The sequence below is a fragment of the Xenia sp. Carnegie-2017 genome, unplaced genomic scaffold, assembly GCF_021976095.1.
Source record: "Xenia sp. Carnegie-2017 unplaced genomic scaffold, XeniaSp_v1 HiC_scaffold_2, whole genome shotgun sequence".
Taxonomy (NCBI): Eukaryota; Metazoa; Cnidaria; class Anthozoa; order Malacalcyonacea; family Xeniidae; genus Xenia; species Xenia sp. Carnegie-2017.
In genome coordinates, this window is record NW_025813482.1 from 7,291,847 (window position 1) to 7,313,165 (window position 21,319).

The 21,319-nt window shown below is 33.1% G+C and overlaps 4 protein-coding genes across 4 annotated transcripts in view; 3 read left to right on the forward strand and 1 right to left on the reverse strand.

Moving 5' to 3' along the window:
* Window positions 1–2,350: 2,350 nt before the first annotated feature.
* Window positions 2,351–3,695, reverse strand: LOC124440549. Its single transcript, XM_046990943.1, has 2 exons — window positions 3,614–3,695; window positions 2,351–3,220 (listed from the first exon to the last, which is right to left on the reverse strand). Exons 1-2 carry the CDS (start codon window positions 3,693–3,695, stop codon window positions 2,475–2,477), a joined length of 828 nt encoding a protein of 275 aa, XP_046846899.1. The 3' UTR covers window positions 2,351–2,474.
* Window positions 3,696–6,094: 2,399 nt separating this feature from the next.
* LOC124439833 (limb region 1 protein homolog) lies at window positions 6,095–15,657 on the forward strand. Its single transcript, XM_046990093.1, has 16 exons — window positions 6,095–6,439; window positions 7,136–7,223; window positions 7,830–7,860; window positions 10,049–10,188; window positions 10,601–10,704; window positions 10,765–10,894; window positions 11,085–11,153; window positions 11,330–11,394; window positions 12,419–12,536; window positions 13,390–13,482; window positions 13,911–13,987; window positions 14,071–14,148; window positions 14,222–14,295; window positions 14,472–14,562; window positions 15,077–15,143; window positions 15,371–15,657. Exons 1-16 carry the CDS (start codon window positions 6,374–6,376, stop codon window positions 15,565–15,567), a joined length of 1,488 nt encoding a protein of 495 aa, XP_046846049.1. The 5' UTR covers window positions 6,095–6,373; the 3' UTR covers window positions 15,568–15,657.
* The window catches only part of LOC124440550 (protein NO VEIN-like), a 36,036-nt gene continuing 24,855 nt past the window's right edge, over window positions 10,139–21,319 (forward strand). The window contains 2 exon segments of the mRNA XM_046990945.1: window positions 10,139–10,149; window positions 17,708–17,711. The gene's annotated coding sequence lies outside the window, so the exon portion shown is untranslated.
* On the forward strand, window positions 16,352–21,161 carry LOC124439834 (deoxyguanosine kinase-like). Its single transcript, XM_046990094.1, is given in 10 exon segments — window positions 16,352–16,536; window positions 17,036–17,220; window positions 17,223–17,348; window positions 17,493–17,579; window positions 18,437–18,558; window positions 19,512–19,588; window positions 19,667–19,724; window positions 20,112–20,179; window positions 20,386–20,455; window positions 20,706–21,161. Coding segments are annotated over 10 exon segments (993 nt in total). The 5' UTR covers window positions 16,352–16,426; the 3' UTR covers window positions 20,796–21,161.

Below are 21,319 nucleotides of genomic sequence, written 5' to 3' on the forward strand. Positions count from 1 at the left end.
GATAATACAAGGACCAACAGAGAATGTGGCGGCTTCTTGAGATTGTAGCAGGATTTGTTCACGTTCATTCACAAGTAGAAATTTTTGATTATTGTACATGCTAACTGTATGTATGTGTAGCTAAGCATAAAAAAATGTGAACAATTTTTGTTTAGCTTAATATATTATATATAGACTTATTCTTTGTTTTAGGGTATGATTCATCGTGATTTAAAACCAGCCTTCTGCAAACTCGCACTACTGATAGCACTTGTGATATTGTCAATTTTGATAAACTAGGGCTTGGTAATACATCTCATGCACAAGAATATTTGACTTTGTAAAGTTGGTACGTCATTGTATAGTCACCTGCATTTGTAAATCACCTGGAACGATAACTATATTCAATACTAGGCACTCTACGAATTTTGTGGATAGAATCGAGGTTTTTACAAGGTACTTTTGGTTGTATCACTGCTACGTTGGAAGATATAAAGTCAGGCAGTTAAAAAAGTACAGGAATTTAACTTTGAAGAAAAGTTTAAAGACACTTGCGAAACATTAATCAAAAACCAAGCGTCGTACACACAATGGAAGAGGCTGTAGTGAGATTGAAATAAAGCTTTTTAAACTCAACAACAAGCTGAAATATTATATGAATAAATCTGAAAACTATTTGCCAACAAAATCATCTGTAAGAGCTTCAGCAGAAATTCCTTCAGATAATAATCAGTTGCAACAAAGTCGGCAACGCCAAACACTAATTCCGTCGACAATAATGAAACAGCATTGTCTGAAGTAGGAGATGACGAAGGAAAAGTCTGTGGAGGAAAAGAGAATATTGGAAACATGCCTTCCGAAGCTTTTTAAGAATTTTACAACACCATGTGTGACTTCCGAAAGAAAACCGAGAGAAAGATAAAGGAATTTGAAAAACATTTATCAAGCACTGGGGATAATGGGCACTTCAGCATTGAGCACTTCAAAAAAGAGTTGAAAAACATCATAAACTTTCAATTGAGTTTACAAAACAGTCAAAAAAAGATAGAAAATGACTTAAACAAACTTTTACCATGCTCTTTCGCTGCTAGAGCATGCCGTGAAGATTGTAGAAAATGTGTTTTAATGGAGATTGAGATTTGTGGTGAAAAAGTAAAAGATGAAATTTGGTTTTATTGAAAGAAAAGAAACAATGAACGCAGTGCTCATTTTCAAAGGGTCAATTGTGGAATATTTAGACAAGGATAAGAAACTGTGCTTTGTTGTTTTGGAGAAGATGTTTAATAGGTTCATAAAGCCTGGTTCTCATTAAGTCGCTTGAGTCATCCGAGTCTTTCCGAGTCTTTCCGAGTCGTTCCGAGTTGTTTCGTTGTTTTTCAAAGAGACTGGGACGACCCATGAAAGTTCGTACTAACGCTGCCGAGAGTTTGATTAATTTTTTCGCGAAACATTTAGAAATGGCAGCTGCTGTTTATGAAAGACAAACTCTTTTGGCTAGTTATTTGCTTCTTCAAATTTTTTTGCGCCATAAAAGGTCGCTTGCATGTCTCAACGGTCGTTTCGGTCGTCCGCATAGAGCAAAGTTCTATCCAAGCGACCCTGGTCGTTTCAGTCGTTTTGGAGTCATTTGAGGTCATCCCGGTCGCCTCTGAAATGTTCTCATACAGTCACACGAGTTGTCTGTGGAATTTTGGCACGACTGAAACGACTTGGATGACTATATGAGAACCAGGCTTAAGAAAGTTATTGTAGTTACTATGAGGAACTGAGGGATGTTTACAATGCAGAGACAAATGTAATAGCAATGATGAGTTTATATAAAGGTTTAAAGACAACAGTCAGAGATGAGCTAGAGTATCCCAAGTTAAAAATTTTGTGTGTACCAGAAATCTAAGTTTTCACACGGTGGTTACAGAGAATGCAAGAAATCGTTGGATGATAGAGGTGTTATTTCAAAATGACATGGCTTTCAATGAGTGACACGATGGGGGAACAATTGAAGATGTGTATGAAATGGAAGTAGACATTCATTTGAGGTCATGCGGTTGAAACCAATCTTTGAAAATGACTTGAATAGAAAGAGTTTGTATAAATAGGAACGATTCCTTTTGTGTTAATTTGTGGAAAGCGAGTGATGCCCAGTTTTGCGTTGTATGTAGAATACAGAAAATTGTTCCTAAGAATATTTATACACTGTGAAAAGAAGAGTGACGCCGAGGTTCTTAGCCCAGACAGACCAGACTCGCCCAATTCTGTATGACAAGTAGTTGAACATATTCGCAATTTTTACTGCTAATACCTTTCCTGCCACCCTATCCTCTCTGAAGGTATCCTCGCGTAAACGTTCATATAAAAATATCAACTTTTCAGATGCGTGAAGTTTATTTTGGTGTTTATTTAAAAAGTTCGACCAATTTCATCTAGTAGCTACGTACACGCTACGTCAAAACAGCTAGAACAAGATAACTAACAAAAAGTTCAAAAGCGAAAATCTCTCATGCTTGTGGAGAGTCACCAAAGTCGTAATCTACTGGATCTTCACCACAAGCAGAGCGAAAGAAATTAAGCTCATTGATCATGCCTTCGTTAAAGATTTCTTGGCTAATTGCTCTGTCATCTTCAGTAAAAAATTTGTTGACGAAATCCTGAGTGCTAGATGAAGATCCTTCTTCAGAGTAATTATCATCAACCCACGAACGATAAACATTTGATTCACCGACCAAATTGCTCAGCTCCCGAGCTACCCAAGGCCACAACATGTCACATGGTAGTATACCAATACTTAGAAACTTGGCGTCAGTTTTGGCCAGTTTCATTTCAAATGCTACATAAGTTGCAGCAGCTGGACCCATTATGACGCTTTTGGAATTTCTGAGTTTCCACTCCGAGCTAAAGTAACTATAGTAACTTGTGAAACTTTCTGCCCTGCCACGACAGAACAACGCAAAATCACGAGGTAAACTATCGCTTGCTTGACTTTTCTTAGCAGCTATTTGAAATGCATATATGGCATCAAACACATACGCAGCGTCTTGGACCATGTAACCGCCATATTCTTCTGGCTGAAGGGTGTTGTTTATCATCTTTTGAAAAAACTGTGTTTGAAGGACGGCATTACGAACATTTATGCTAAATTGATTGTCGAAAAGCGACTGTGCAAATTCTTCATTGTTTGATGCAGTAACACCTGGCCGATAATTTGACGCACCATGACGTAGATAGGCAAGAATACGACTGTCCACTTGAAACAAGAAAAATTTCACACAAACTCAAAATTAGCATGAAACTTTTCAAAATTCAATTGGTGTTCAATGTTATAACCTTACGCTAAAATGCAAATTTTTCTCGCTTCATGCAAAAACATTAACTTCTAAAGAAATTGACAATGATAACGTTCTGAAGTTTACTTAGCAGAATTAAGACATATGGGCTGACTACGATACAGGACACCGAAAGTAGAAGTACTCTTCTCACATCTGGAAAAACAGTTCATGTATTTTTTCAACACTTATACTTTCAATTAATGGTGTTTAACCTAACCATTTTTTGTATCATGGAATGCTTCTTAATAATTTCTAAAATCATTCTCCTATTGTTGTAAAAAAAACTAGCTGTATTCCACATACAAGATTACCTTGATTTTGTAGCTTGAATGCAGAAACTATGCTCAACAACAAAATAATTGACAACAGAAGAATTTCATTCCATTTTGTCATCTTGTTCATCTCTAAATGTAAGGAAAAGCGCGATAAAAATGACAAAATGGGCTGTAACACTAACAAATGGAGCTGGTCAAAATAGAAGACGAGAATTGTTTGATTTAGTCAAGAATGAGCCGGTCAATTGTGTCTAATCGTAAGTGTGCGAAGACCTTCGTTTCTGATCCGAGCAGCAAACTGTCTTTGTTTAAGTCTTTGATAAAAATTGTGATTCTAATAAAAATGATCAACAAGTTATCTGCAGACTGGTTGCAACTTTAAATTTTTGGTAAAATTAATTTTCAATACAATGAACAAACAATTGTCAGATACAAGAGAAAGTATATTAATCGATTAAAAACGTTACAACATCCACTAAAGCTACAGAAGTGACAAAAGCAAGATTTTAATTGTAGTTTTTAAAATCGTTATCACAATCTATAATATATGGTTTACCTTTTCAACAATTTTTAAATAAACATGTTACATATACGTGCTTTAAATGCTCTAAATTATCAATTGTAACTGCAAAGTCACCATAGCCAACTATAAATAACTTTTCAGGTCGTTTACTCAATGTGGAGTATTCTTTTTAATGTAATAATGTTTTTTATAACTAATAAAAAATTGTTTTTGCAATGGCTAACAATTTAGTTATCCCTGCTATGCAATAAACATTTTGCTTTGAAATTTGAAATAGCAATTTTTTCTTTCAAATTATAATGTTCATAACTATTCTTTTCAAATGAATTATAGTTTATGAGATGAGCATGTCCATTTTCTTATTGATACGTGTCATTGTAAGCAAGGGCATTTATCGATCGGGTTAGTTTTTCAAAGTTATTGTTTGTAGGGCAAATAGATTCAATGGAACTACATTGTATCACATCTATGTTACCTAAATATTTAAATAATTATAAAATAGTACGCTATAGACTCACCACAAAATATAAGTAGCAAAAAATATTTGGATCTTCTGAGTTTTTCTTGTTTAACTCGGAACGTCGTGATCAAGACAACAAATGATGTTTGATAAATGGGATCCCGCCTTTTAAAACACCACTCTTATTAATTCAGTAATAATAACCTTTCACACGAGGCAAAAACGGATGTTTTCCAACGACATGGTTCTCATGAATTGGAACTCTCGGATGTACGCAAAGCCACTTGTCTCACTACTTGAGCCACCTCCAGAAAGAAAACGCAATGTGGCAATGTTTTGACTTTGGATTAATTTATTTTTTCCCGAGAATAGACATATTTTAGACAGTACAGTAGGGGATGCATCGTTAGTCAAGTTTTTAATTCAAAATACTTTTACAACCAAACTATTGTTTTTTTTAACAAATAGATTCAGAGTCAATTGACCATAGCTAAGGTTGTTGAAACTTCAGTCAACATCAACTTCAACAGTCCTTCGACCGTGTCTTTACTCACCTGTACGATCTACATCTACAAATATGTATTGACATTCCCTGCTTGAAAAATTTACTTCATGGAACGCTTTTTACGAGTAGATAGTTCAAGTATAAATATTGACTGTTTTGGTGATTGTGCCCACCAAAAATCAGATCCATCAGGTTATTCATTTATTTAAGTTAACACATTGCTTTAGATTTCAGTATTTATTTGAGGTTATTACAACAACGGGCTAATTATAACACAAAGGAGGGCGTCATTTGAGTATAGTAACGATATTGTTATGCGACGTCGGTGTCTGTATAATTTCGTGATTCCTTGCACGGTTGCATCTTCATGCATGCCTAGTTAAATAGCTCATAAAATTTAAATTAATTTTCTTGAATTTGCGTTATTGAAACGAATTATACGTTAGAATTGCATTTTCGATTAAGATTATTGACGATAAGTTCTTAACAAAGGCGTTTCTCTAAAATGCCTGTTTCTTGTAACGTGACGTCTGTGTCCGTGTTATTGTAGTGGACAGAAGAACTTTGCACAGTCCGTGCACCTTCATGCATGTCTAGTTAAATAACTCATGCGAAAATTTCTTTTAAACTAAAATGATTTTCTTGACTTTGCTTTTTTGAAGAAAACTATAACATCAGGGTTGAATTTTCAATTGGATTTTTATGTACTGACGATACGTTTTTAAAAAGGATGTTTCTCTTAAAGAGCTGATTCTTGTAAGGTGACGTCGAATTTTGTTATGATTGAAATAGACATAAGAACTTTCCAGAGTCCATTCCCCTTCATGGACGTCACATGTCTTCTTCTTCATTTTCCTGTTCTTGTTCTTCTTTTCACCTTTTTCCAACTTGTTTTTTTCTCTTCTAGTATTTACTTTTAGTATTTTCTCATTTTCAAACATTACTTAAGTCTTGCATTGTACCCCTAAAAATTTCCACTCCCCCCGTCGCCACATATATACTATTAATTATTTTGGTTTCACCTTCCTGTCAGTGCGTAAGTTGCAAAACCACACTGTATATTTAACTGCGACGAGTTTGATACACAAACATTTGGTTAACTGGCGATATCTTTAGCTAAAATTTTAATACAAGCTACAGAATTTATAGATTAATGGGCCATTTTAAATAAACTGCCGCTGTTTCTGGCTATCGCAATTCAGTCGTCGTAATAATGAGTGTATTTTTTGTGGATGACGCTTTATTTGCGTTTGATTCACATCTTTATATTTAAAACAATTATTTTGCCATGTATTCGTCTCATAAATTATGGAAGATAATGCTGATGGCAGTGAAGAAGAAAAATTGTTTTATGGTACAGTTCGCGAATATACGGTATGATTATTTTGATATGTATGTTGCTTGAGGATTGCGATCTGTTAAATATTAATACTGCAGGTTTTCGCAATATTTATTGCAGCATGTACTTTTACAAACTACTTGAGAATTTGTTAGATTTTGATAATTTTATTGCCCAATTACGTATAGATAAATAGTCAATTTATCATTTCCTTGTGAATGATTTTCAATCTAAAAATGGCAATTTACAGTCAAGTTTTAGTTGTATTCAAGTCCTCGCCTATTTTGGACGATAAATCTGCCTTATCGTGTCTTATTTTATAGATAATACATTCTCATATTACCTCCTTCATTCAGCAATTGCTACTACGTACATTTCAAGTATTATTTTTCATGAGAATGAAATCTGACCAACATCTGTTGGTAGAACAAGTTCATTTTTATAATTGATTGATTGCTTTTGAAGCATCAAAAGTTATGTTTATATAACGTTAGAAACAATTTTAACGGAAATGTTCAAAGCAGCAGTGTTGGATAATATCATTGAAATGTGATTTTTGGTCTTGGCTATACTTCCATATTCTTGCATTCAAAGGAAACATGCATTGTATTTTTGTTTTCAAAGATCATTGCTCCAGTGTACCAGTAATGAAAATATGTAACTGCCTTAATTTCTGTCTATGCCATCAGATTTGATATCCATGCTGAAATTATGATATTTTTTTTCAACAGATATTTTTGTTGACCTTTATTGTTCTTTATTTGGTGTCTTACTGTTTAATAAATGTATTTCGACAACAGCGGGATATGAATTCTGTAGGTAAGGCATTAATTGTTAGTTGGCTTCTTTTTGAGCGACAGAAAGGTTAGAATTTGAAATTTTGAAGATCTACAGTCTAAAAATGACAATGTTGATCATCCCTAAAAAGAAACTGTCGAAGAATATCTTTAATTTTCAGATATATGCTCATTTATAAATGATTTTGTGTGATAGGACTTTAGAGGGATAGGCTGTAACTCATTATCATAGTTTATATGGTGAAAATGAATTATTTAATTGTTGTAAAATTGTTTTGCTCATGACAACATCTCTGTAAATCAATGTTAAAAATGGTTAACCATAACTTGTGTAGCCTTTTGTTCATATCATCAAGGTATATGTCATTATGCCATGTATCACACTTTGCTTCTTTTGATATTTTAAATTAAATTTTGTTGATATTTATGTAATGAAAGTATATACGTTTATTTTTGATCAAATTTAAGTTTGGCTGTTATACAAATTATGTATTTTGTACCGAAATTTAAAAATAAATATCTTGTTGTCTTGCATCTTAGCTTATAAAGTCAAATATTTATTTGTATTTTGTTTGGAAATTGTTTTTTTTGTTTCAGTCAATTTTAAAATTGATTTATGTTTTTGTAGATTTTGAAGATGCTTGGGTGTATCGAATTTCGTAAGTCAATCGTTCATTTCACAACAATTGTTGCATGTCAATGTTTCACAGTTTTATGATACGTATTTGATAATTTGCACATTGATCAGATGCCTCATATTAATTCACTATTTTAAAACCATGCAAAAGTTGAAGGAAAGGCTAAGGGCTGCTGTAAGAAGCATGGAGAATTATTGAATTCTGCAGATTGAGTGATCATACCTATAGTACATTCTCACATACATACTGTGACATCACATCACAAGACAATAGTAGAGATATGTACATATGCTATTTACAAAAAGTAGTCAATGTTACAGATTTATCAATGGCAGGTATTTTTATTTACTTGGGAAATACAACATTTAGTGCTTTGCAAACTCAGGGTTTTTAACCTCTACATCGAGAATCAAGAAAACTTTGACTCTTGAAAAAAATAGACAGCTCCTGTTTAAACAAGATTTTGCTCGTGCATAAATTTTTCCTGAAAAATCTTGAAATTTCAGAACATTAAAGAATTCTTTTTGTCAGAGTAAGAAATGCAGGATCAAATTTATTATTTTTGATTTTTATTTTTTGTTTAATGAATTGACAAACATGTCACGCCATGCATGATTCAAGATATTTTAGTTTTAGCTTTAAAGATAAGGCACTAGAGAACACTGATGCAAAATGACAGTGGATGAAATTTTATGAAACTTTTCCATGTTCCATGTTATAACATTCTATTCTCTGGTAGAGCATACTGTTTCTCCATGAAGACGTGCCTTACGAGAGAAAAACTTGCTCAATCGTCACTTTTGAGGGTTGATGGTTGATATGACATATACGTAGGATAATGCCACAAATTTGTGTTGGCCATTTGTCCTTGAGTTCTTACAAATATTGACATGATCTATAAAAATACGAAATAACAAAATTTGCGACGTTTGCCTTGACTTAAGGTTTTTATCAATAACGTTAACTTTGGAGAAACCCATTGGTTTGTTTCAGGATTGCTCTATCGTAAAAATATTCACTCTTTGACTAAGCCGTTAAAACGTTTACTAAAATCTAACCGCAGCGTTTTTGTTTTGACCTCCGCTCTTGTCTTAGGTGTAGTGGCGGATGCTACGTATAAGAAATATGTGGGGGGGGCTCATTCTCAAAGGATGAGATTTCTAGGGAGACTCCATGGCATGCCTATTGATATACTTTAAAAATTTGATCTCCTGAAATTCAATATAAGGATTCCTCCGTACATATGATATCCTACAAACACATGATATCCTACAAACACATGATATCCTACAAACACATGATATCCTACAAACACATGATTTTCTACAAACACATGATATCCTACAAACACATGATATCCTACAAACGCATGATATCCTACAAACGCATGATATCCTACAAACACATGATTTTCTACAAACACATGATATCCTACAAACACATGATATCCTACAAACGCATGATATCCTACAAACACATGATATCCTACAAACACATGATATCCTACAAACGCATAATATCCTACAAACGCATAATATCCTAAAAACGCATAATATCCTAACAAACACAAGATTTAATGCGTCTGCTGGTACATAAACAGCACAGAAGTCTATCAAATAGTTACCTTCAACGTCCCAGTTATGTTATCTAGGTGTGATTTGAGGGATTTGGCGCAAGATTTTAAATCTTTCAAATTATTGGGCTTTAACCTTCCTTGCATCCCCCTTACTCGAGTTGTTAGTAAAATTAACTTTCTTTAGCTAACCTTACACTCCTCTAGTTACCCTAACACTACCTTGAGCTACGTATCCTTAAACTCCCCTGTGCAATCCTTACACTCCCTTGTGTTATCTTTACATTCCCCTGTGCAATTCTTACACTCCCTTGTGCTATCCTTACACTCCCCTGTGCAATCCTTACACTCCCTTGTACTATCTTTACATTCACCTGTGCAATCCTTACATTCCCTGTGCGATCCTTACACTCCCCTGTGCAATCCTTACACTCCCTTGTGCAATCCTTACACTCCCTTGTGCTATCTTTACATTCCCCTTAGCTGTGGTGGTTTTTTATTACTTCATGTATGATCCTCTGTGCTTTGCATTGCTTTTGTGGTTTATATGGGTTTATGAGTGAATGCATGTTTCTTTGTCGTTTCTATGGACCTAATACGTAGTTTTGTGGATGTATTATTATGATTTCATTGCAGATTGTGGTTATGTACGTTTACTTTGAGTGTGTCAATTGGTGCTGCATTTCTGTTACCTATATCAATCGTGAGCAACGAGTTTATGTTGATGTATCAAAGCAGTTATTATGTAAAATGGTTGAACAGTTCTCTTATTCATGGTGAGTTAATTTTATTTAAAATACTTCGATTGTTTCAAAGTACGTAGACTTACGGCCTATGTTGGATGTCTTGCACTGTAATTTTTTATTGCATTTTGGTTCAGATTATGTTTTGTTTTTTTTGTTCATGTTCTGTGAATCTTTTCAGCATAAATGAAGATGGAAATGGTGTTTAAAAGTTTTAAAACATGTGTTTTTATACAAATGCTTCAAAATTTTTGATTATAACTCCCTTATTAAAAAATTACACGATCGTGAGTACTGCGCACGCGAACTTTATTACAACTTAATCTGTTAGAAGAGTCTTAAAAATTTATTTCTTGATTTTTATATTCGCACTTCTTGTTGTTGGTACTTACGAAATGACCATTATTTTATTGTTTGATACTAATTTTGATTTCTTTTCATGTAGGCTTTTGGAACTTAATTTTTCTGGGATCCTATCTTTCTTTGTTTGTTGCTATACCATTTGCATATTTTTTCATCGAGTCCGAAGGATTTGCTGGATCAAAGAAGGTAATTTATAATTCATATTATGGCTATATTATAGCCTAATTCGTATTATTTTTTATACAGGGTATAAAAGCAAGAATTTATGAGACGTTTGTTGTTCTTGCTTTACTCGTCATTGTTGTAACCAGTATCGTTTGGGTTGGATTAAGCATTGTAAACAGTGTGTACATTTTTCGTCCCATCAATGAAGACAGTAAGTTTTAAGCCAGCGTACATCTTGGACATACGTCGTGGGATGGCGATACTTCGTATTGTATAATTTTTTATAATAAATATTTCAACATTTATCATTTAATTAGTAATTATACTTGGTCATGTGTTTCATTTACTGAATTTTGCCTTTTTTTGTCATATTTTGTACATTAAACTATTTCTTTATGCAGATTTATGGTTGCCTTATTTACCGTTCATTTATTCTTGTATTTCATGTATTGGTGTTTTTTCTCTACTCAGTAAGTGTCTAAAAAATAGTATTTATTCTTGTATTTCATGTATTGGTGTTTTTTCTCTACTTAGTAAGTGTCTAAATGTAGTATTCATTCTTGTATTTCATGTAATGGCTGCTAGGTCTTTGACGAACATTGTCAAATATTGTGTTTATCATTTACAATATCCTTCTCTATTATAGTGTTAACTCCGGTTGGACTGACTCGAATGTTTACTGTACTTGAAAAATATGTAGTGAAACCACAGGTTTGTATAATAGTTTTAGTCGATGATTTTAAAGTTTATAAGTTGTATTTTATGAATGTCTTTCTATTCTGTAAGTCTTATTCCGTACATGTACAGTATGTCTCTCTGTTAAGTTTTGTATATTGTCTTATTTCGTACATGTATGTCTCTTTGTTAAGTTTGTATATTGTCTTATTCCATACATGTATGTCTCTCTGTTAAGTTTTGTATATTTTCTTATTCCGTTTATGTACAGTATGTCTCTTTGTTAAGTTTGTATATTGTCTTATTTCGTACATGTATGTCTCTCTGTTAAGTTTGTATATTGTCTTATTCCGTACATGTATGTCTCTTTGTTAAGTTTGTATATTGTTTTATTTCGTACATGTATGTCTCTCTGTTAAGTTTGTATATTGTCTTATTTCGTGCATGTATGTCTCTTTGTTAAGTTTTGTATATTGTCTTATTTCGTACATGTATGTCTCTCTGTTAAGTTTTGTATATTGTCTTATTCCGTACATGTATGTCTCTCTATTCCGTACATTTTATGTTTCTATAAACGTGAGCTGATTCTTTAGCACGTGATAAGATTATTTGAAGATGCTTTTGAACGTAATGGAATCGTTGTGTAATTTTTTAATAAATTTACTTTTATTTTTTTTTGTAAAAGAGAAACAGGTTTAAATTAGTCTTGTTTACCTTGCACGAATTGCTATTAGGCTTGGATAACAATCGATACTTTTCAATTTTCTAACCACTTAGATTATCTTGTTCACTACAAGCTTTATATGTATTCTCTATTCTTCCAGTTATGTGGGTGTATTTTTTAATTCCAATAGTCCATAATGATATATTTTATAATCCAATTTTGAATTCATTGTTTTATTGGAAAAGTAACGAAGAATTTTCATTTTGACTTCATACTTATTAGCTACGATAAATGTCCTACATATTTTATTGTGGTAAACATTGTTTTTGAATCTTTAATGTCAGCGTTTTTGTTTTAGCCATTTGTTGTTTTAATTCTTTGTTTTTTTTTTTTAAGTTTCTTAGTGATGTTGATGAAGAATTGTATATTATACAAATGGAGAAGCAAATCATCAATAAAAAATTGGATCAAAGTGCTCGAAGACGTTCGGCAGGCAATCATCCGAAAGGTTCAGGTATTACACAAAAACTAAACTATCGTATTTTTATGTCGTTTCATATTGTGACGAGTAATGAAGTTTCAAGCGAGTCATGAATAGTGTAAACGTTCCGGGGGTGAATGCAATTTATGTTCCTCGTTGATGTTAGTTCGTCAAACGTTCCGGGGTGAATGTTATGTTCCTCGTTGATGTTAGTTCGTCAAACGTTCCGGGGGGTGAATGCAATTTATGTTCCTCGTTGATGTTAGTTCGTCAAACGTTCCGGGGGGTGAATGCAATTTATGTTCCTCGTTGATTTTAGTTCGTCAATGCATCGAAGGTTATTTTATGCAGATTTAGTTGTACTATATTGAAAATTTGTTTACGTATTTTACTAAGATCACAAAAATTTTCAAAACTTTTTTAACATTTTGAATGTCGTATCCGGAGAACAGCGTGATATATGAAGTCATAGATCAGTTCATAAATCAAAGATGGAGCCAAACAGTGTAGTTTTTAAATGTATGAACAATTTAGATGTGAATATTACGTGAGTAAAAATCTACGTATGCGTTATATGAATTTTGTTGGTTATGATGGGCATTGGTGCCGATGTTTAACTCTTTAAATTACCACTTGCTTAAGGAGACTAAGTTTTGAACTAAGATAGTTGTTTAGCTATAGACTAAAAACATGTTGTTATATACATAGACGTAGGTGACACTTAGGCATGAGTCCTGAGAGGAGAAGAACCTTTAAATGAAATTCTATCATGAACTGCAGTTCTTTTATCAATATCTCCTTGTATGCTCCATCAAACGGGATTCGAAAACTTCTTTTTAAGTTTGTTGCGTCTATTACGTAATATTATTTGTTGTTAATGTCTTAGAAAGCCCGCCGATGAATGGTGGTAGGGCAAGAATTGACCAAGAGGAATCATTTAAACAATTACATGAAATGGACAAAGAGGAGAAAAAGCTAGGTACTTTGTATAAATTCAATGATGTTAAACCAAACTCCAAATTCACTGAAGTTCAATGAGAGAAACATTAAATAAATTTTCGTTGGGAATTGTTGCCAGCATTATCGTGCTATTTAGCGAATCAACAGAATTTTATTTCCCACCCTAACTTTCTGTAGTTAAACATGTATCAATCTTCTTTTATTTCGTCAATTAGAACGTCGCCGTGATGCTTCATCTTTCTATAGTTCTGTAGTTAAACATGTATCAATCTTCTTTTATTTTGTCAATTAGAACGTCGCCGTGGTGCTTCATCTTTCTATAGTTCTGTAGTTAAACATGTATCAATCTTCTTTTATTTCGTCAATTAGAACGTCGCCGTGATGCTTCATCTTTCTATGGTTCTGTAGTTAAACATGTATCAATCTTCTTTTTTTTTTGTCAATTAGAACGTCGCCGTGATGCTTCATCTTGGCAAAGAAATTTGGTTTATCCATTATGTTTTCTTGTTTTATTACTTCTTACAGTATGTGAAATATCTGTCTACAAACTAGGATTCTGTAATCATGCTGTTGTAAGTCATCACATTCATTCATACCTATATTTCAGGCAATTTCCATGGCGATGGTTGCTTTGAATTTTTTTAGCTTGCTGCTTATGGACGAAGCGTTACCCGTGAAAGCCTCTGTGAGTTGATTGGCCACAAAATGAACGAAAAGAAATATTTTTTAGTCTTCTTATTGTAAATTTTTCTTCATAGGAAGTTGTAATTGGAAAAGTGTCTTCTTCTACAATGGGAAAATTTGGAGCCGTTTTAGAGATAATACTTATATTGTATCCTTTCATTTGTATTCATTGTATAGCAGTTAATTTTCTCCCTTGCCTTTTAATATAGAACTCTCTCAATAGCACAAACGTCAAATCAAATCAAAAGATATGTTTCAACGATCAAACAACATATTATCGACAATTTTGTTTCTGTATTATATCTTTAACAATTTATTGTGTAGCTATCTGATGGTTGCTTCGGTGATAGGAATATATACAAGTCCATGGTTTGTCAATCTTACGCCTCTTGTTAACAACACTCCTATGACTCAGGTAAAAATAATGCAAAATTTTTGACCTCAATAATTTGAAGGAATGGATGTCATTACACATTAGAACGATCTTTCATATTGTCGACCAAACGTACTATACAAGTCTTAAGGAAGTGAAAGAGACTAGACATTAGTCAAGTTGATAAGTGTTGAGAGGGTCAAGGTGAGTATTTCTGTACCATAGATACGTTAGTGTTAAGGAGGTCAAAGGTCGGACGTTTATAGATAATTGGAAAAATGGTAGAAAGTGAGCATACTTCACAATTGTTACTTTCTTATCTACTTGTAACGTTATGAGCGAATGAGAGCAATGACTCAACAAAGTGCATTTCAAACATTGTAACTTATATTTGTAACATGTATTTATGTGTAAAACATTATGTGAATGACGACTTGCTTGGATTTTTAAAAATAAAGCATTAAGCAAACAAGAGACCAAATTTTTACCTTTGAAATACTTTTTCCCTTCTGCTTATCGCATGTGCTTTTTTCAAATGTAGTTTCCTATTTTTAAGGTCATAGCGAATTGTATAGTACTACTTGTACTAAGTTCGGCCCTTCCTGTTTTAGCAAGAATGTTAGGTAAGTGATTAATAAATGATTTTTTTGCCCACCGTGTTTTTTTCGGTTTGTAAAGTCTTCAGAATATCTATCGATGCATGATCAACAATTCCAGCTACCTCTATACCCTTGAACGTAAAATCGACATATTGCTTTCTTCATTTTTCCTTTCCTTTCTATTTTCATACAGATTTATGATAAATACTTTAAACATTAACAGATTAATTATCGGTTAATTTCATGTGCAGGAATTACGTCTTTCGATTTACTGGGGGAATTTGGTCGCTTCGATTGGCTTGGAAATTTGTACCTACTTCTACTATACAACTTATGGTTTGAAGTTGCAACGGCTCTTTGCTTGATGAGAAAGTTTACGTCGACTGTGCGCGAAGCACTTTTTGAACGATTTAGAAAACCATGGAAAACACTCAAGTCTCTTGTTTAAATATTTACGTAGGCTTTGAAAATCTTTAAGTAATAGTATAAGAAGTAATTTATATGTATATATCAAATAAATATAGGTCCAATACAGGCATTGATGTGTTTGTATGAATTGTTATATGTTGTCAGAAAACGTGTCCAGAAAGATGTTGAAATTTTAGTATGCCTACTCGACCCCAGCAAAAGAAATTCACCTTCCTTTTGGTACAAGAGTACCTGATGCTAATGAATTAACATAATAATATTGATTGTATGAAAGTGAATGCCATATTCTACTGCTGTCTGATTGATATTGCCATTTGCTATCGATTCTAAAAAGATTTCGGATAGTACACATAATTCTTTTTTTCGTACTTTGATATTTCTTTCTATTCTCAGCTATTTCTTGCGATTATATAAGACAGAACAGTTCGTTAATAGGATTTGTCGTTGAAAAACTGCCAAAATACCTGAGAATTTGAAGAGCAATGTTAGTGAGAATTATCAAAATCACCACGAACATTTTTCTTCTGCCTCAAATGGATTTTAAGTAGTTCTTATGTGTATTGCATTTTTGATGGTGAACATAAAAGCATTGTTCTGCACTTGTGGACATAACACAGTTCAATGGTAACTTTGAGAGAAAACTTGTAAGTGAACATGTTTTTTCTTGCTTCTCAAAACTTTTTACCTTTAAATGGGTTGTAATTTTCAAGTCGAATTCAATTTCACTGTTTGAACATACAATGAGCCCACAGTACATGCATGCTATTTGCTAATAAGCTTTTTAATAAATTCATAAAAATTCATAAAAACCAAGGTCGCATTCTTAAGATTCATATTCTTATTCGCATTCGTAAGATTTTGAATCATTGTGGATGTGAATGGAGCAGGAAGAAAATGTTATGACTAACGCTCTCACTTGCTCAGCATTGGCGCGATGGCGCTCTTTTCTAATTGATTTGGAAAAGAGAATTGTGATTCATCGTGTGAGGTTAGTGGAAGATTTATACCACCAACTATTTAAACTTTCTTAATCTGTCAATTTGCAAATTGCAATCGTGTTTCGTGTAATGAAAAAGCAATATTGAGGTGGGGAATGTTTATTTATTTTTTATATGTATTCAGATGTGCCCAACTGATTTCTTTTGAAAAGACATTTACTTTTTGACTAGACTACTTGAATAAACAACCGCAATTGATTTCTAGGACAATTTTGCTTTGAGGACAGTAATAGGACAAAATTGCGTAATATATATGTGCTTGAGAAAAAGAGGAATATTTTGCTCTAAATGCACACTTTTGTATGAAATTATTTAATTTACTCATTTTGATTACTTTTATTTCCATGCTTTTACTTTTCAAATAAAGCTATTAGCTAGACACTTATGGCCTTGTACGGAATGTTATTTTTTTGGAAACTGGCAAATGTAACATGCCAAAAGCATATTTTATTTCTAAAGTCTTCAAATAGTCTTTCCATATCACTACAGGTTGGGACAGAAAATTTTAACTGGTCCAAAGTGTACCATGGTATCTTTTGCAAGAAAATTAAATTCTCAAATTTCACCAAGAAGAGGCCATTTGATTATTGTTGAAGGAAATATTGGTGTTGGCAAGACAAGTCTAACACATCAGCTTGGCGAAAAGTTGAACTGTCATGTTTTTCCTGAACCGACATCAGAAACCCTTATCTTTTGAAATTTTATGAGGAACCCAAAAAATATGCATTGAAAATGCAAATGTGGTTGTTCAGGCAAAGATGTATGATGTACTTGGAAGGTGTTAAACATGCAGTTGAGTCAGGTATTGTGAAAACTGATTCAAAATGAAAAATATAAGACATAGGTATAAAATGATTTTCAAAACATTTGAATTTAAGTTAGAAAATGGCAGAAATGACTCTTATCTTTTACAAAGATTTTTTAATTTTGTGTTTTTATGTTTTAGGACAAAGTGTTTTATTTGATCGCTCATTATTCAGTGATTATGTATTTGCTACTGTTTGTCATGGCGATGGTAGCATATCAGATAAAGGTTTGTCTAATTTTTGAAATCAAATTTGATTGATTATTTTAGAATAACAAAGAGGTTAATGCATGTTTATCTTGTATTTCTGGCAGATTTACTGTTAAGGCAGAGGGGTGTAAAGAAGAGGGACTAAGGAGTGTAAAGGAGGGGTGCTAAGGGGTGTAAAGAAGGTGTGCAGATGGATCTAAAGAAGAGGTGCTAAGGGGTGTAAAGGAGGGGTGTAAAGGAGGGATGCAGAGGGGTCTAAAGAAGAGGGACTAAGGAGTGTAAAGGAGGGGTGTAAAGGAGGGATGCAGAAGGGTCTAAAGAAGAGGGACTAAGGAGTGTAAAGGAGGGGTGCTAAGGGGTTTAAAGAAGGTGTGCAGAGGGATCTAAAGAAGAGGTGCTAAGGGGTGTAAAGGAGGAATGCCAATTTCCCTACAAAATACCAAGCAAGCAGGCAATTGTGATTTGTGTTCAATGGAGCACCTTTCCAAAAAATACACCTACAAAATTATTGCATGTCGACACTCCAGATTGGAAAGTTTGTTTTGGGCACATATGCATGAATGCAAACTTCAATTCTCCAGTTATTTCAGTTGCTTTATAATCAGGGAGCTTGCATTAGGAGGGACGGGGTGTGGGGTGTGCCACACCTATTTTTTATGAAATATGTCTAAAATGTTTGCCCATAAACTGATAGAGGATGAGAAAAGTAGGTCTGGCTAATATTTTTGGAATTCTCTTAAATATGGACACCAAAATTGTCCCAAAACTTAAAACACCACCATCCACAATTTTTATGGAATGTGCAACACTTTACATATTTACTTTTTACTTCTGGTTTTAAAACATTTTAAAGATAATTTTCTTGCACTTGTTAGGATATCAGCACTACTGCAATTTAAGGCATCAAGTTCTGCAATTGGTTCCATTTCCAGAATTGGTTATTTACCTGGATGTTAGCCCTGAAGAATGCCATAAGAGAATTATGGACAGAGGAAGGGTAGCTAATTTCACAAACTCTAAGTATTTCTTTCAATAAGTTTATTAAAATTTTTGATGTTTCTTGAGGCGATGGACAGAAAAGTAGCCCCACGTATAAACTTATCGTCTTAGGTCTGTAACTCGTAACCAGAAAACGGCGTTCTTGGAGAAATGTTATAGAAATGAAGGCGTACTGTTGAAGAATGAATGAATTGAGCAAAAATGTAGTATTGACAATCCTGAACTAAAACATTAATCACTCAATTAAAAGGAGAATAGAATTTTAGAAATAGCACGCATATTTTTGACTTCATTCTATTGTTGTTCTGCGACGTTATCAATTACAATTACGCTGAAGAAACGAATGTTCTACGCCAAAGATACTTTTGTAATTTTCAAGCGCGTATCCTTGTACAGTCAGTGATAACACAATGGATAAAATAGTTTGTGATTCTTTGTTGGAATTCCCTGTGGTCGTGAGGACGCTAACGACCACAAAAACTGATTTTTTAACATTTTAGCAATAAAATGTTTTGTATAAGCTTTCGTTTTCAAAGATTAAGTGCGGACTTAAATTTTTTTTTATTCTGGTCACGTACGTACATTTATCGATGTCTTAAAGTAAACAAGTAATTTTTTAGGTCGTCACTTTTTTGTCCAACCCCCCTCCTCTTAATGTTGAAGACGTGTTTATATGGGTCCTCTTCATTGGAAAATCTTAAATGAGTAATTTTGCGTTTGTTTAATGATCTTCGTTCTATGTCAACTGTTACATTATTGTTGCCAGTACAAACCATTAAATTGTTGAAAAATGTGCACTTTTAGCAATTGCTTCTGTCAACGTTTATTAAAACCAATAACCTAACTTCTTTTATTGTACATTTTAGTTGTTGGTTTATGCTGTATTTGAAACAAATTTGTAACAGGAGAATAAAATTCAGACACAAGTTAACAACTTTTACATTTTCTTAGAGTTTTGAAATGAATATTCCCATCCAGTATCTGATTAATCTACACAGCCAGTATGGAAAATTGTTAGATGAATTGAAGTAAGTACAAATTAAAACTGTATTGGTATGGATATAATTGATATTGCGAGATATCTCTTTCTGTTATCTTATCTCTAGAGATAATGGCACTAGAATTATGAAATACGATTGGGCAAACTTTGGATATTCGTCAGAGGTACTGGTCATTTTAACTTTAATAACATAAGTCATAAACGTGGCAGGTTGTGTTTTCCTTTAGTTCAAGACTTTTTTTGAAACATGATTTTTTTTTCATGCGTTTGTTTAAACTTTGTTTTGGTTGCAAATAGTAGGTTTATTTTTATGTTGGGAGAATTTCTACCGTAAACGACCGTTTAACAGTCGTAACGTAGTTACATATGTACATGTGATAGAGGGCGCAAAACTCAGTGTTGCCTGAATTTCCATTTTACTAAATTGTAGCTACGAAATGAGATTTTAAATTATTATTCATGTACATAAAAGTCGATGTTTTTTTCGGAATTTAGACATTTGACAGAAATCATTTGTAACCTCAGCTGATTAAGGTACTGATAATGTGTAGGTTGACAAAGATATTAAAGAGTTGAAAATTGAAAAAACTCCTCTGGTAGAAAGAAATTATGACGAAATGTATGTGTGGTACAAATTATGTTATTTAACTTTGATTAGGACTTTCACTGTCTTTGCCAGATCTCTCATCTGTAGTCTTGCATGCATGTCCTGTGTTTGGTTAAATGTTAGCTAAAGCAATTTTTCACTTCCTACTTTTTTATACTCGCACAACAGTTTTTAGGTTCAGTCTAAACGCATTTAGTTCATATAAATTTTTATAACAGCCATGAAAAAGTAAAGGATATTTTTGACTCAGATCACAAATTGGACATGGATCCTCTTGGTGATGTCGAAGTAAGTTAGTTATTGTTTTCGCAACAAAATACTGTAGCTCTTGAAACTTAAAAATGATGTCGTGATAATAATAATGGAGAATTGATAATATAGTGAATACTGAATATTGCAGAAAATGACAGTCGGCTGTAATTGGTTGGTTTCAAGTTACGTAATCAAGCCCATAATGCAGTGCAAGAATCTGTAACAATAAGTGGCACCCCAACCATTTTATACCCTATGTACACTAAAAACAATTGCTAAAATTTAGGATGTACTAAAAGATCATGAAATCCAAAAGGAAGAGAGAAAATCTCATCATTTAGAGTCAGAATTTACTTCTACAGAGAGAAAATCGTGATTTTTGTTGTAATTCCCGTTACTTTTGTAGTAACCACAGAACCATGCAGCCCAATGCAGAGAAGAAAAACTTCATCCTTTATATTTCATATTGTGAACGGCTAAATTTAAATTTTGATACTATGTCTTTAAAACACATTTCTTCGATAAGTCTTAAATGTTGTGTACAAATGTTGTTAATAATTCTTTATTGTGTAATTGTGTTATGTCTTAAATATATCTTTAATAGTTTATGCATATAAGTATGTATCTATCTTGTCTTTATATTCTTCATTAGGACATACATACTTTAAATGATGTTGATAATGTTGATATTTTAGCTATAAACCTTTACTAATCACGAGCGAAGATTATACGAAGAAAGCGATATTCATTTGTATTTTTTCGTCGTTTAGCTTTTTATTAGCACTCAGTCTTAACTTGTTGTGTAGTTTTTAGTAGAATAGTGACAGCGAGCAGAAATCAATCTTTTCACTCTCCAATCACGATCCCTTGGGTCAACCAAAAGTAAAGGACAATTTTAAT

Coding starts and splice junctions, on each gene's coding strand:
- LOC124440549 (XM_046990943.1), bottom strand. CDS start 3,695: ATGACAAAATGGAATGAAATTCTTCTGTTGTCAATTATTTTGTTGTTG. Junction 3,221..3,613: donor ATTCAAGCTACAAAATCAAG/GTAATCTTGTAT, acceptor TCTTGTTTCAAG/TGGACAGTCGTATTCTTGCC.
- LOC124439833 (XM_046990093.1), top strand. CDS start 6,374: ATGGAAGATAATGCTGATGGCAGTGAAGAAGAAAAATTGTTTTATGGT. Junction 11,395..12,418: donor AATATGTAGTGAAACCACAG/GTTTGTATAATA, acceptor TTTTTTTTTAAG/TTTCTTAGTGATGTTGATGA. Junction 14,149..14,221: donor CGTTACCCGTGAAAGCCTCT/GTGAGTTGATTG, acceptor TTTTCTTCATAG/GAAGTTGTAATTGGAAAAGT.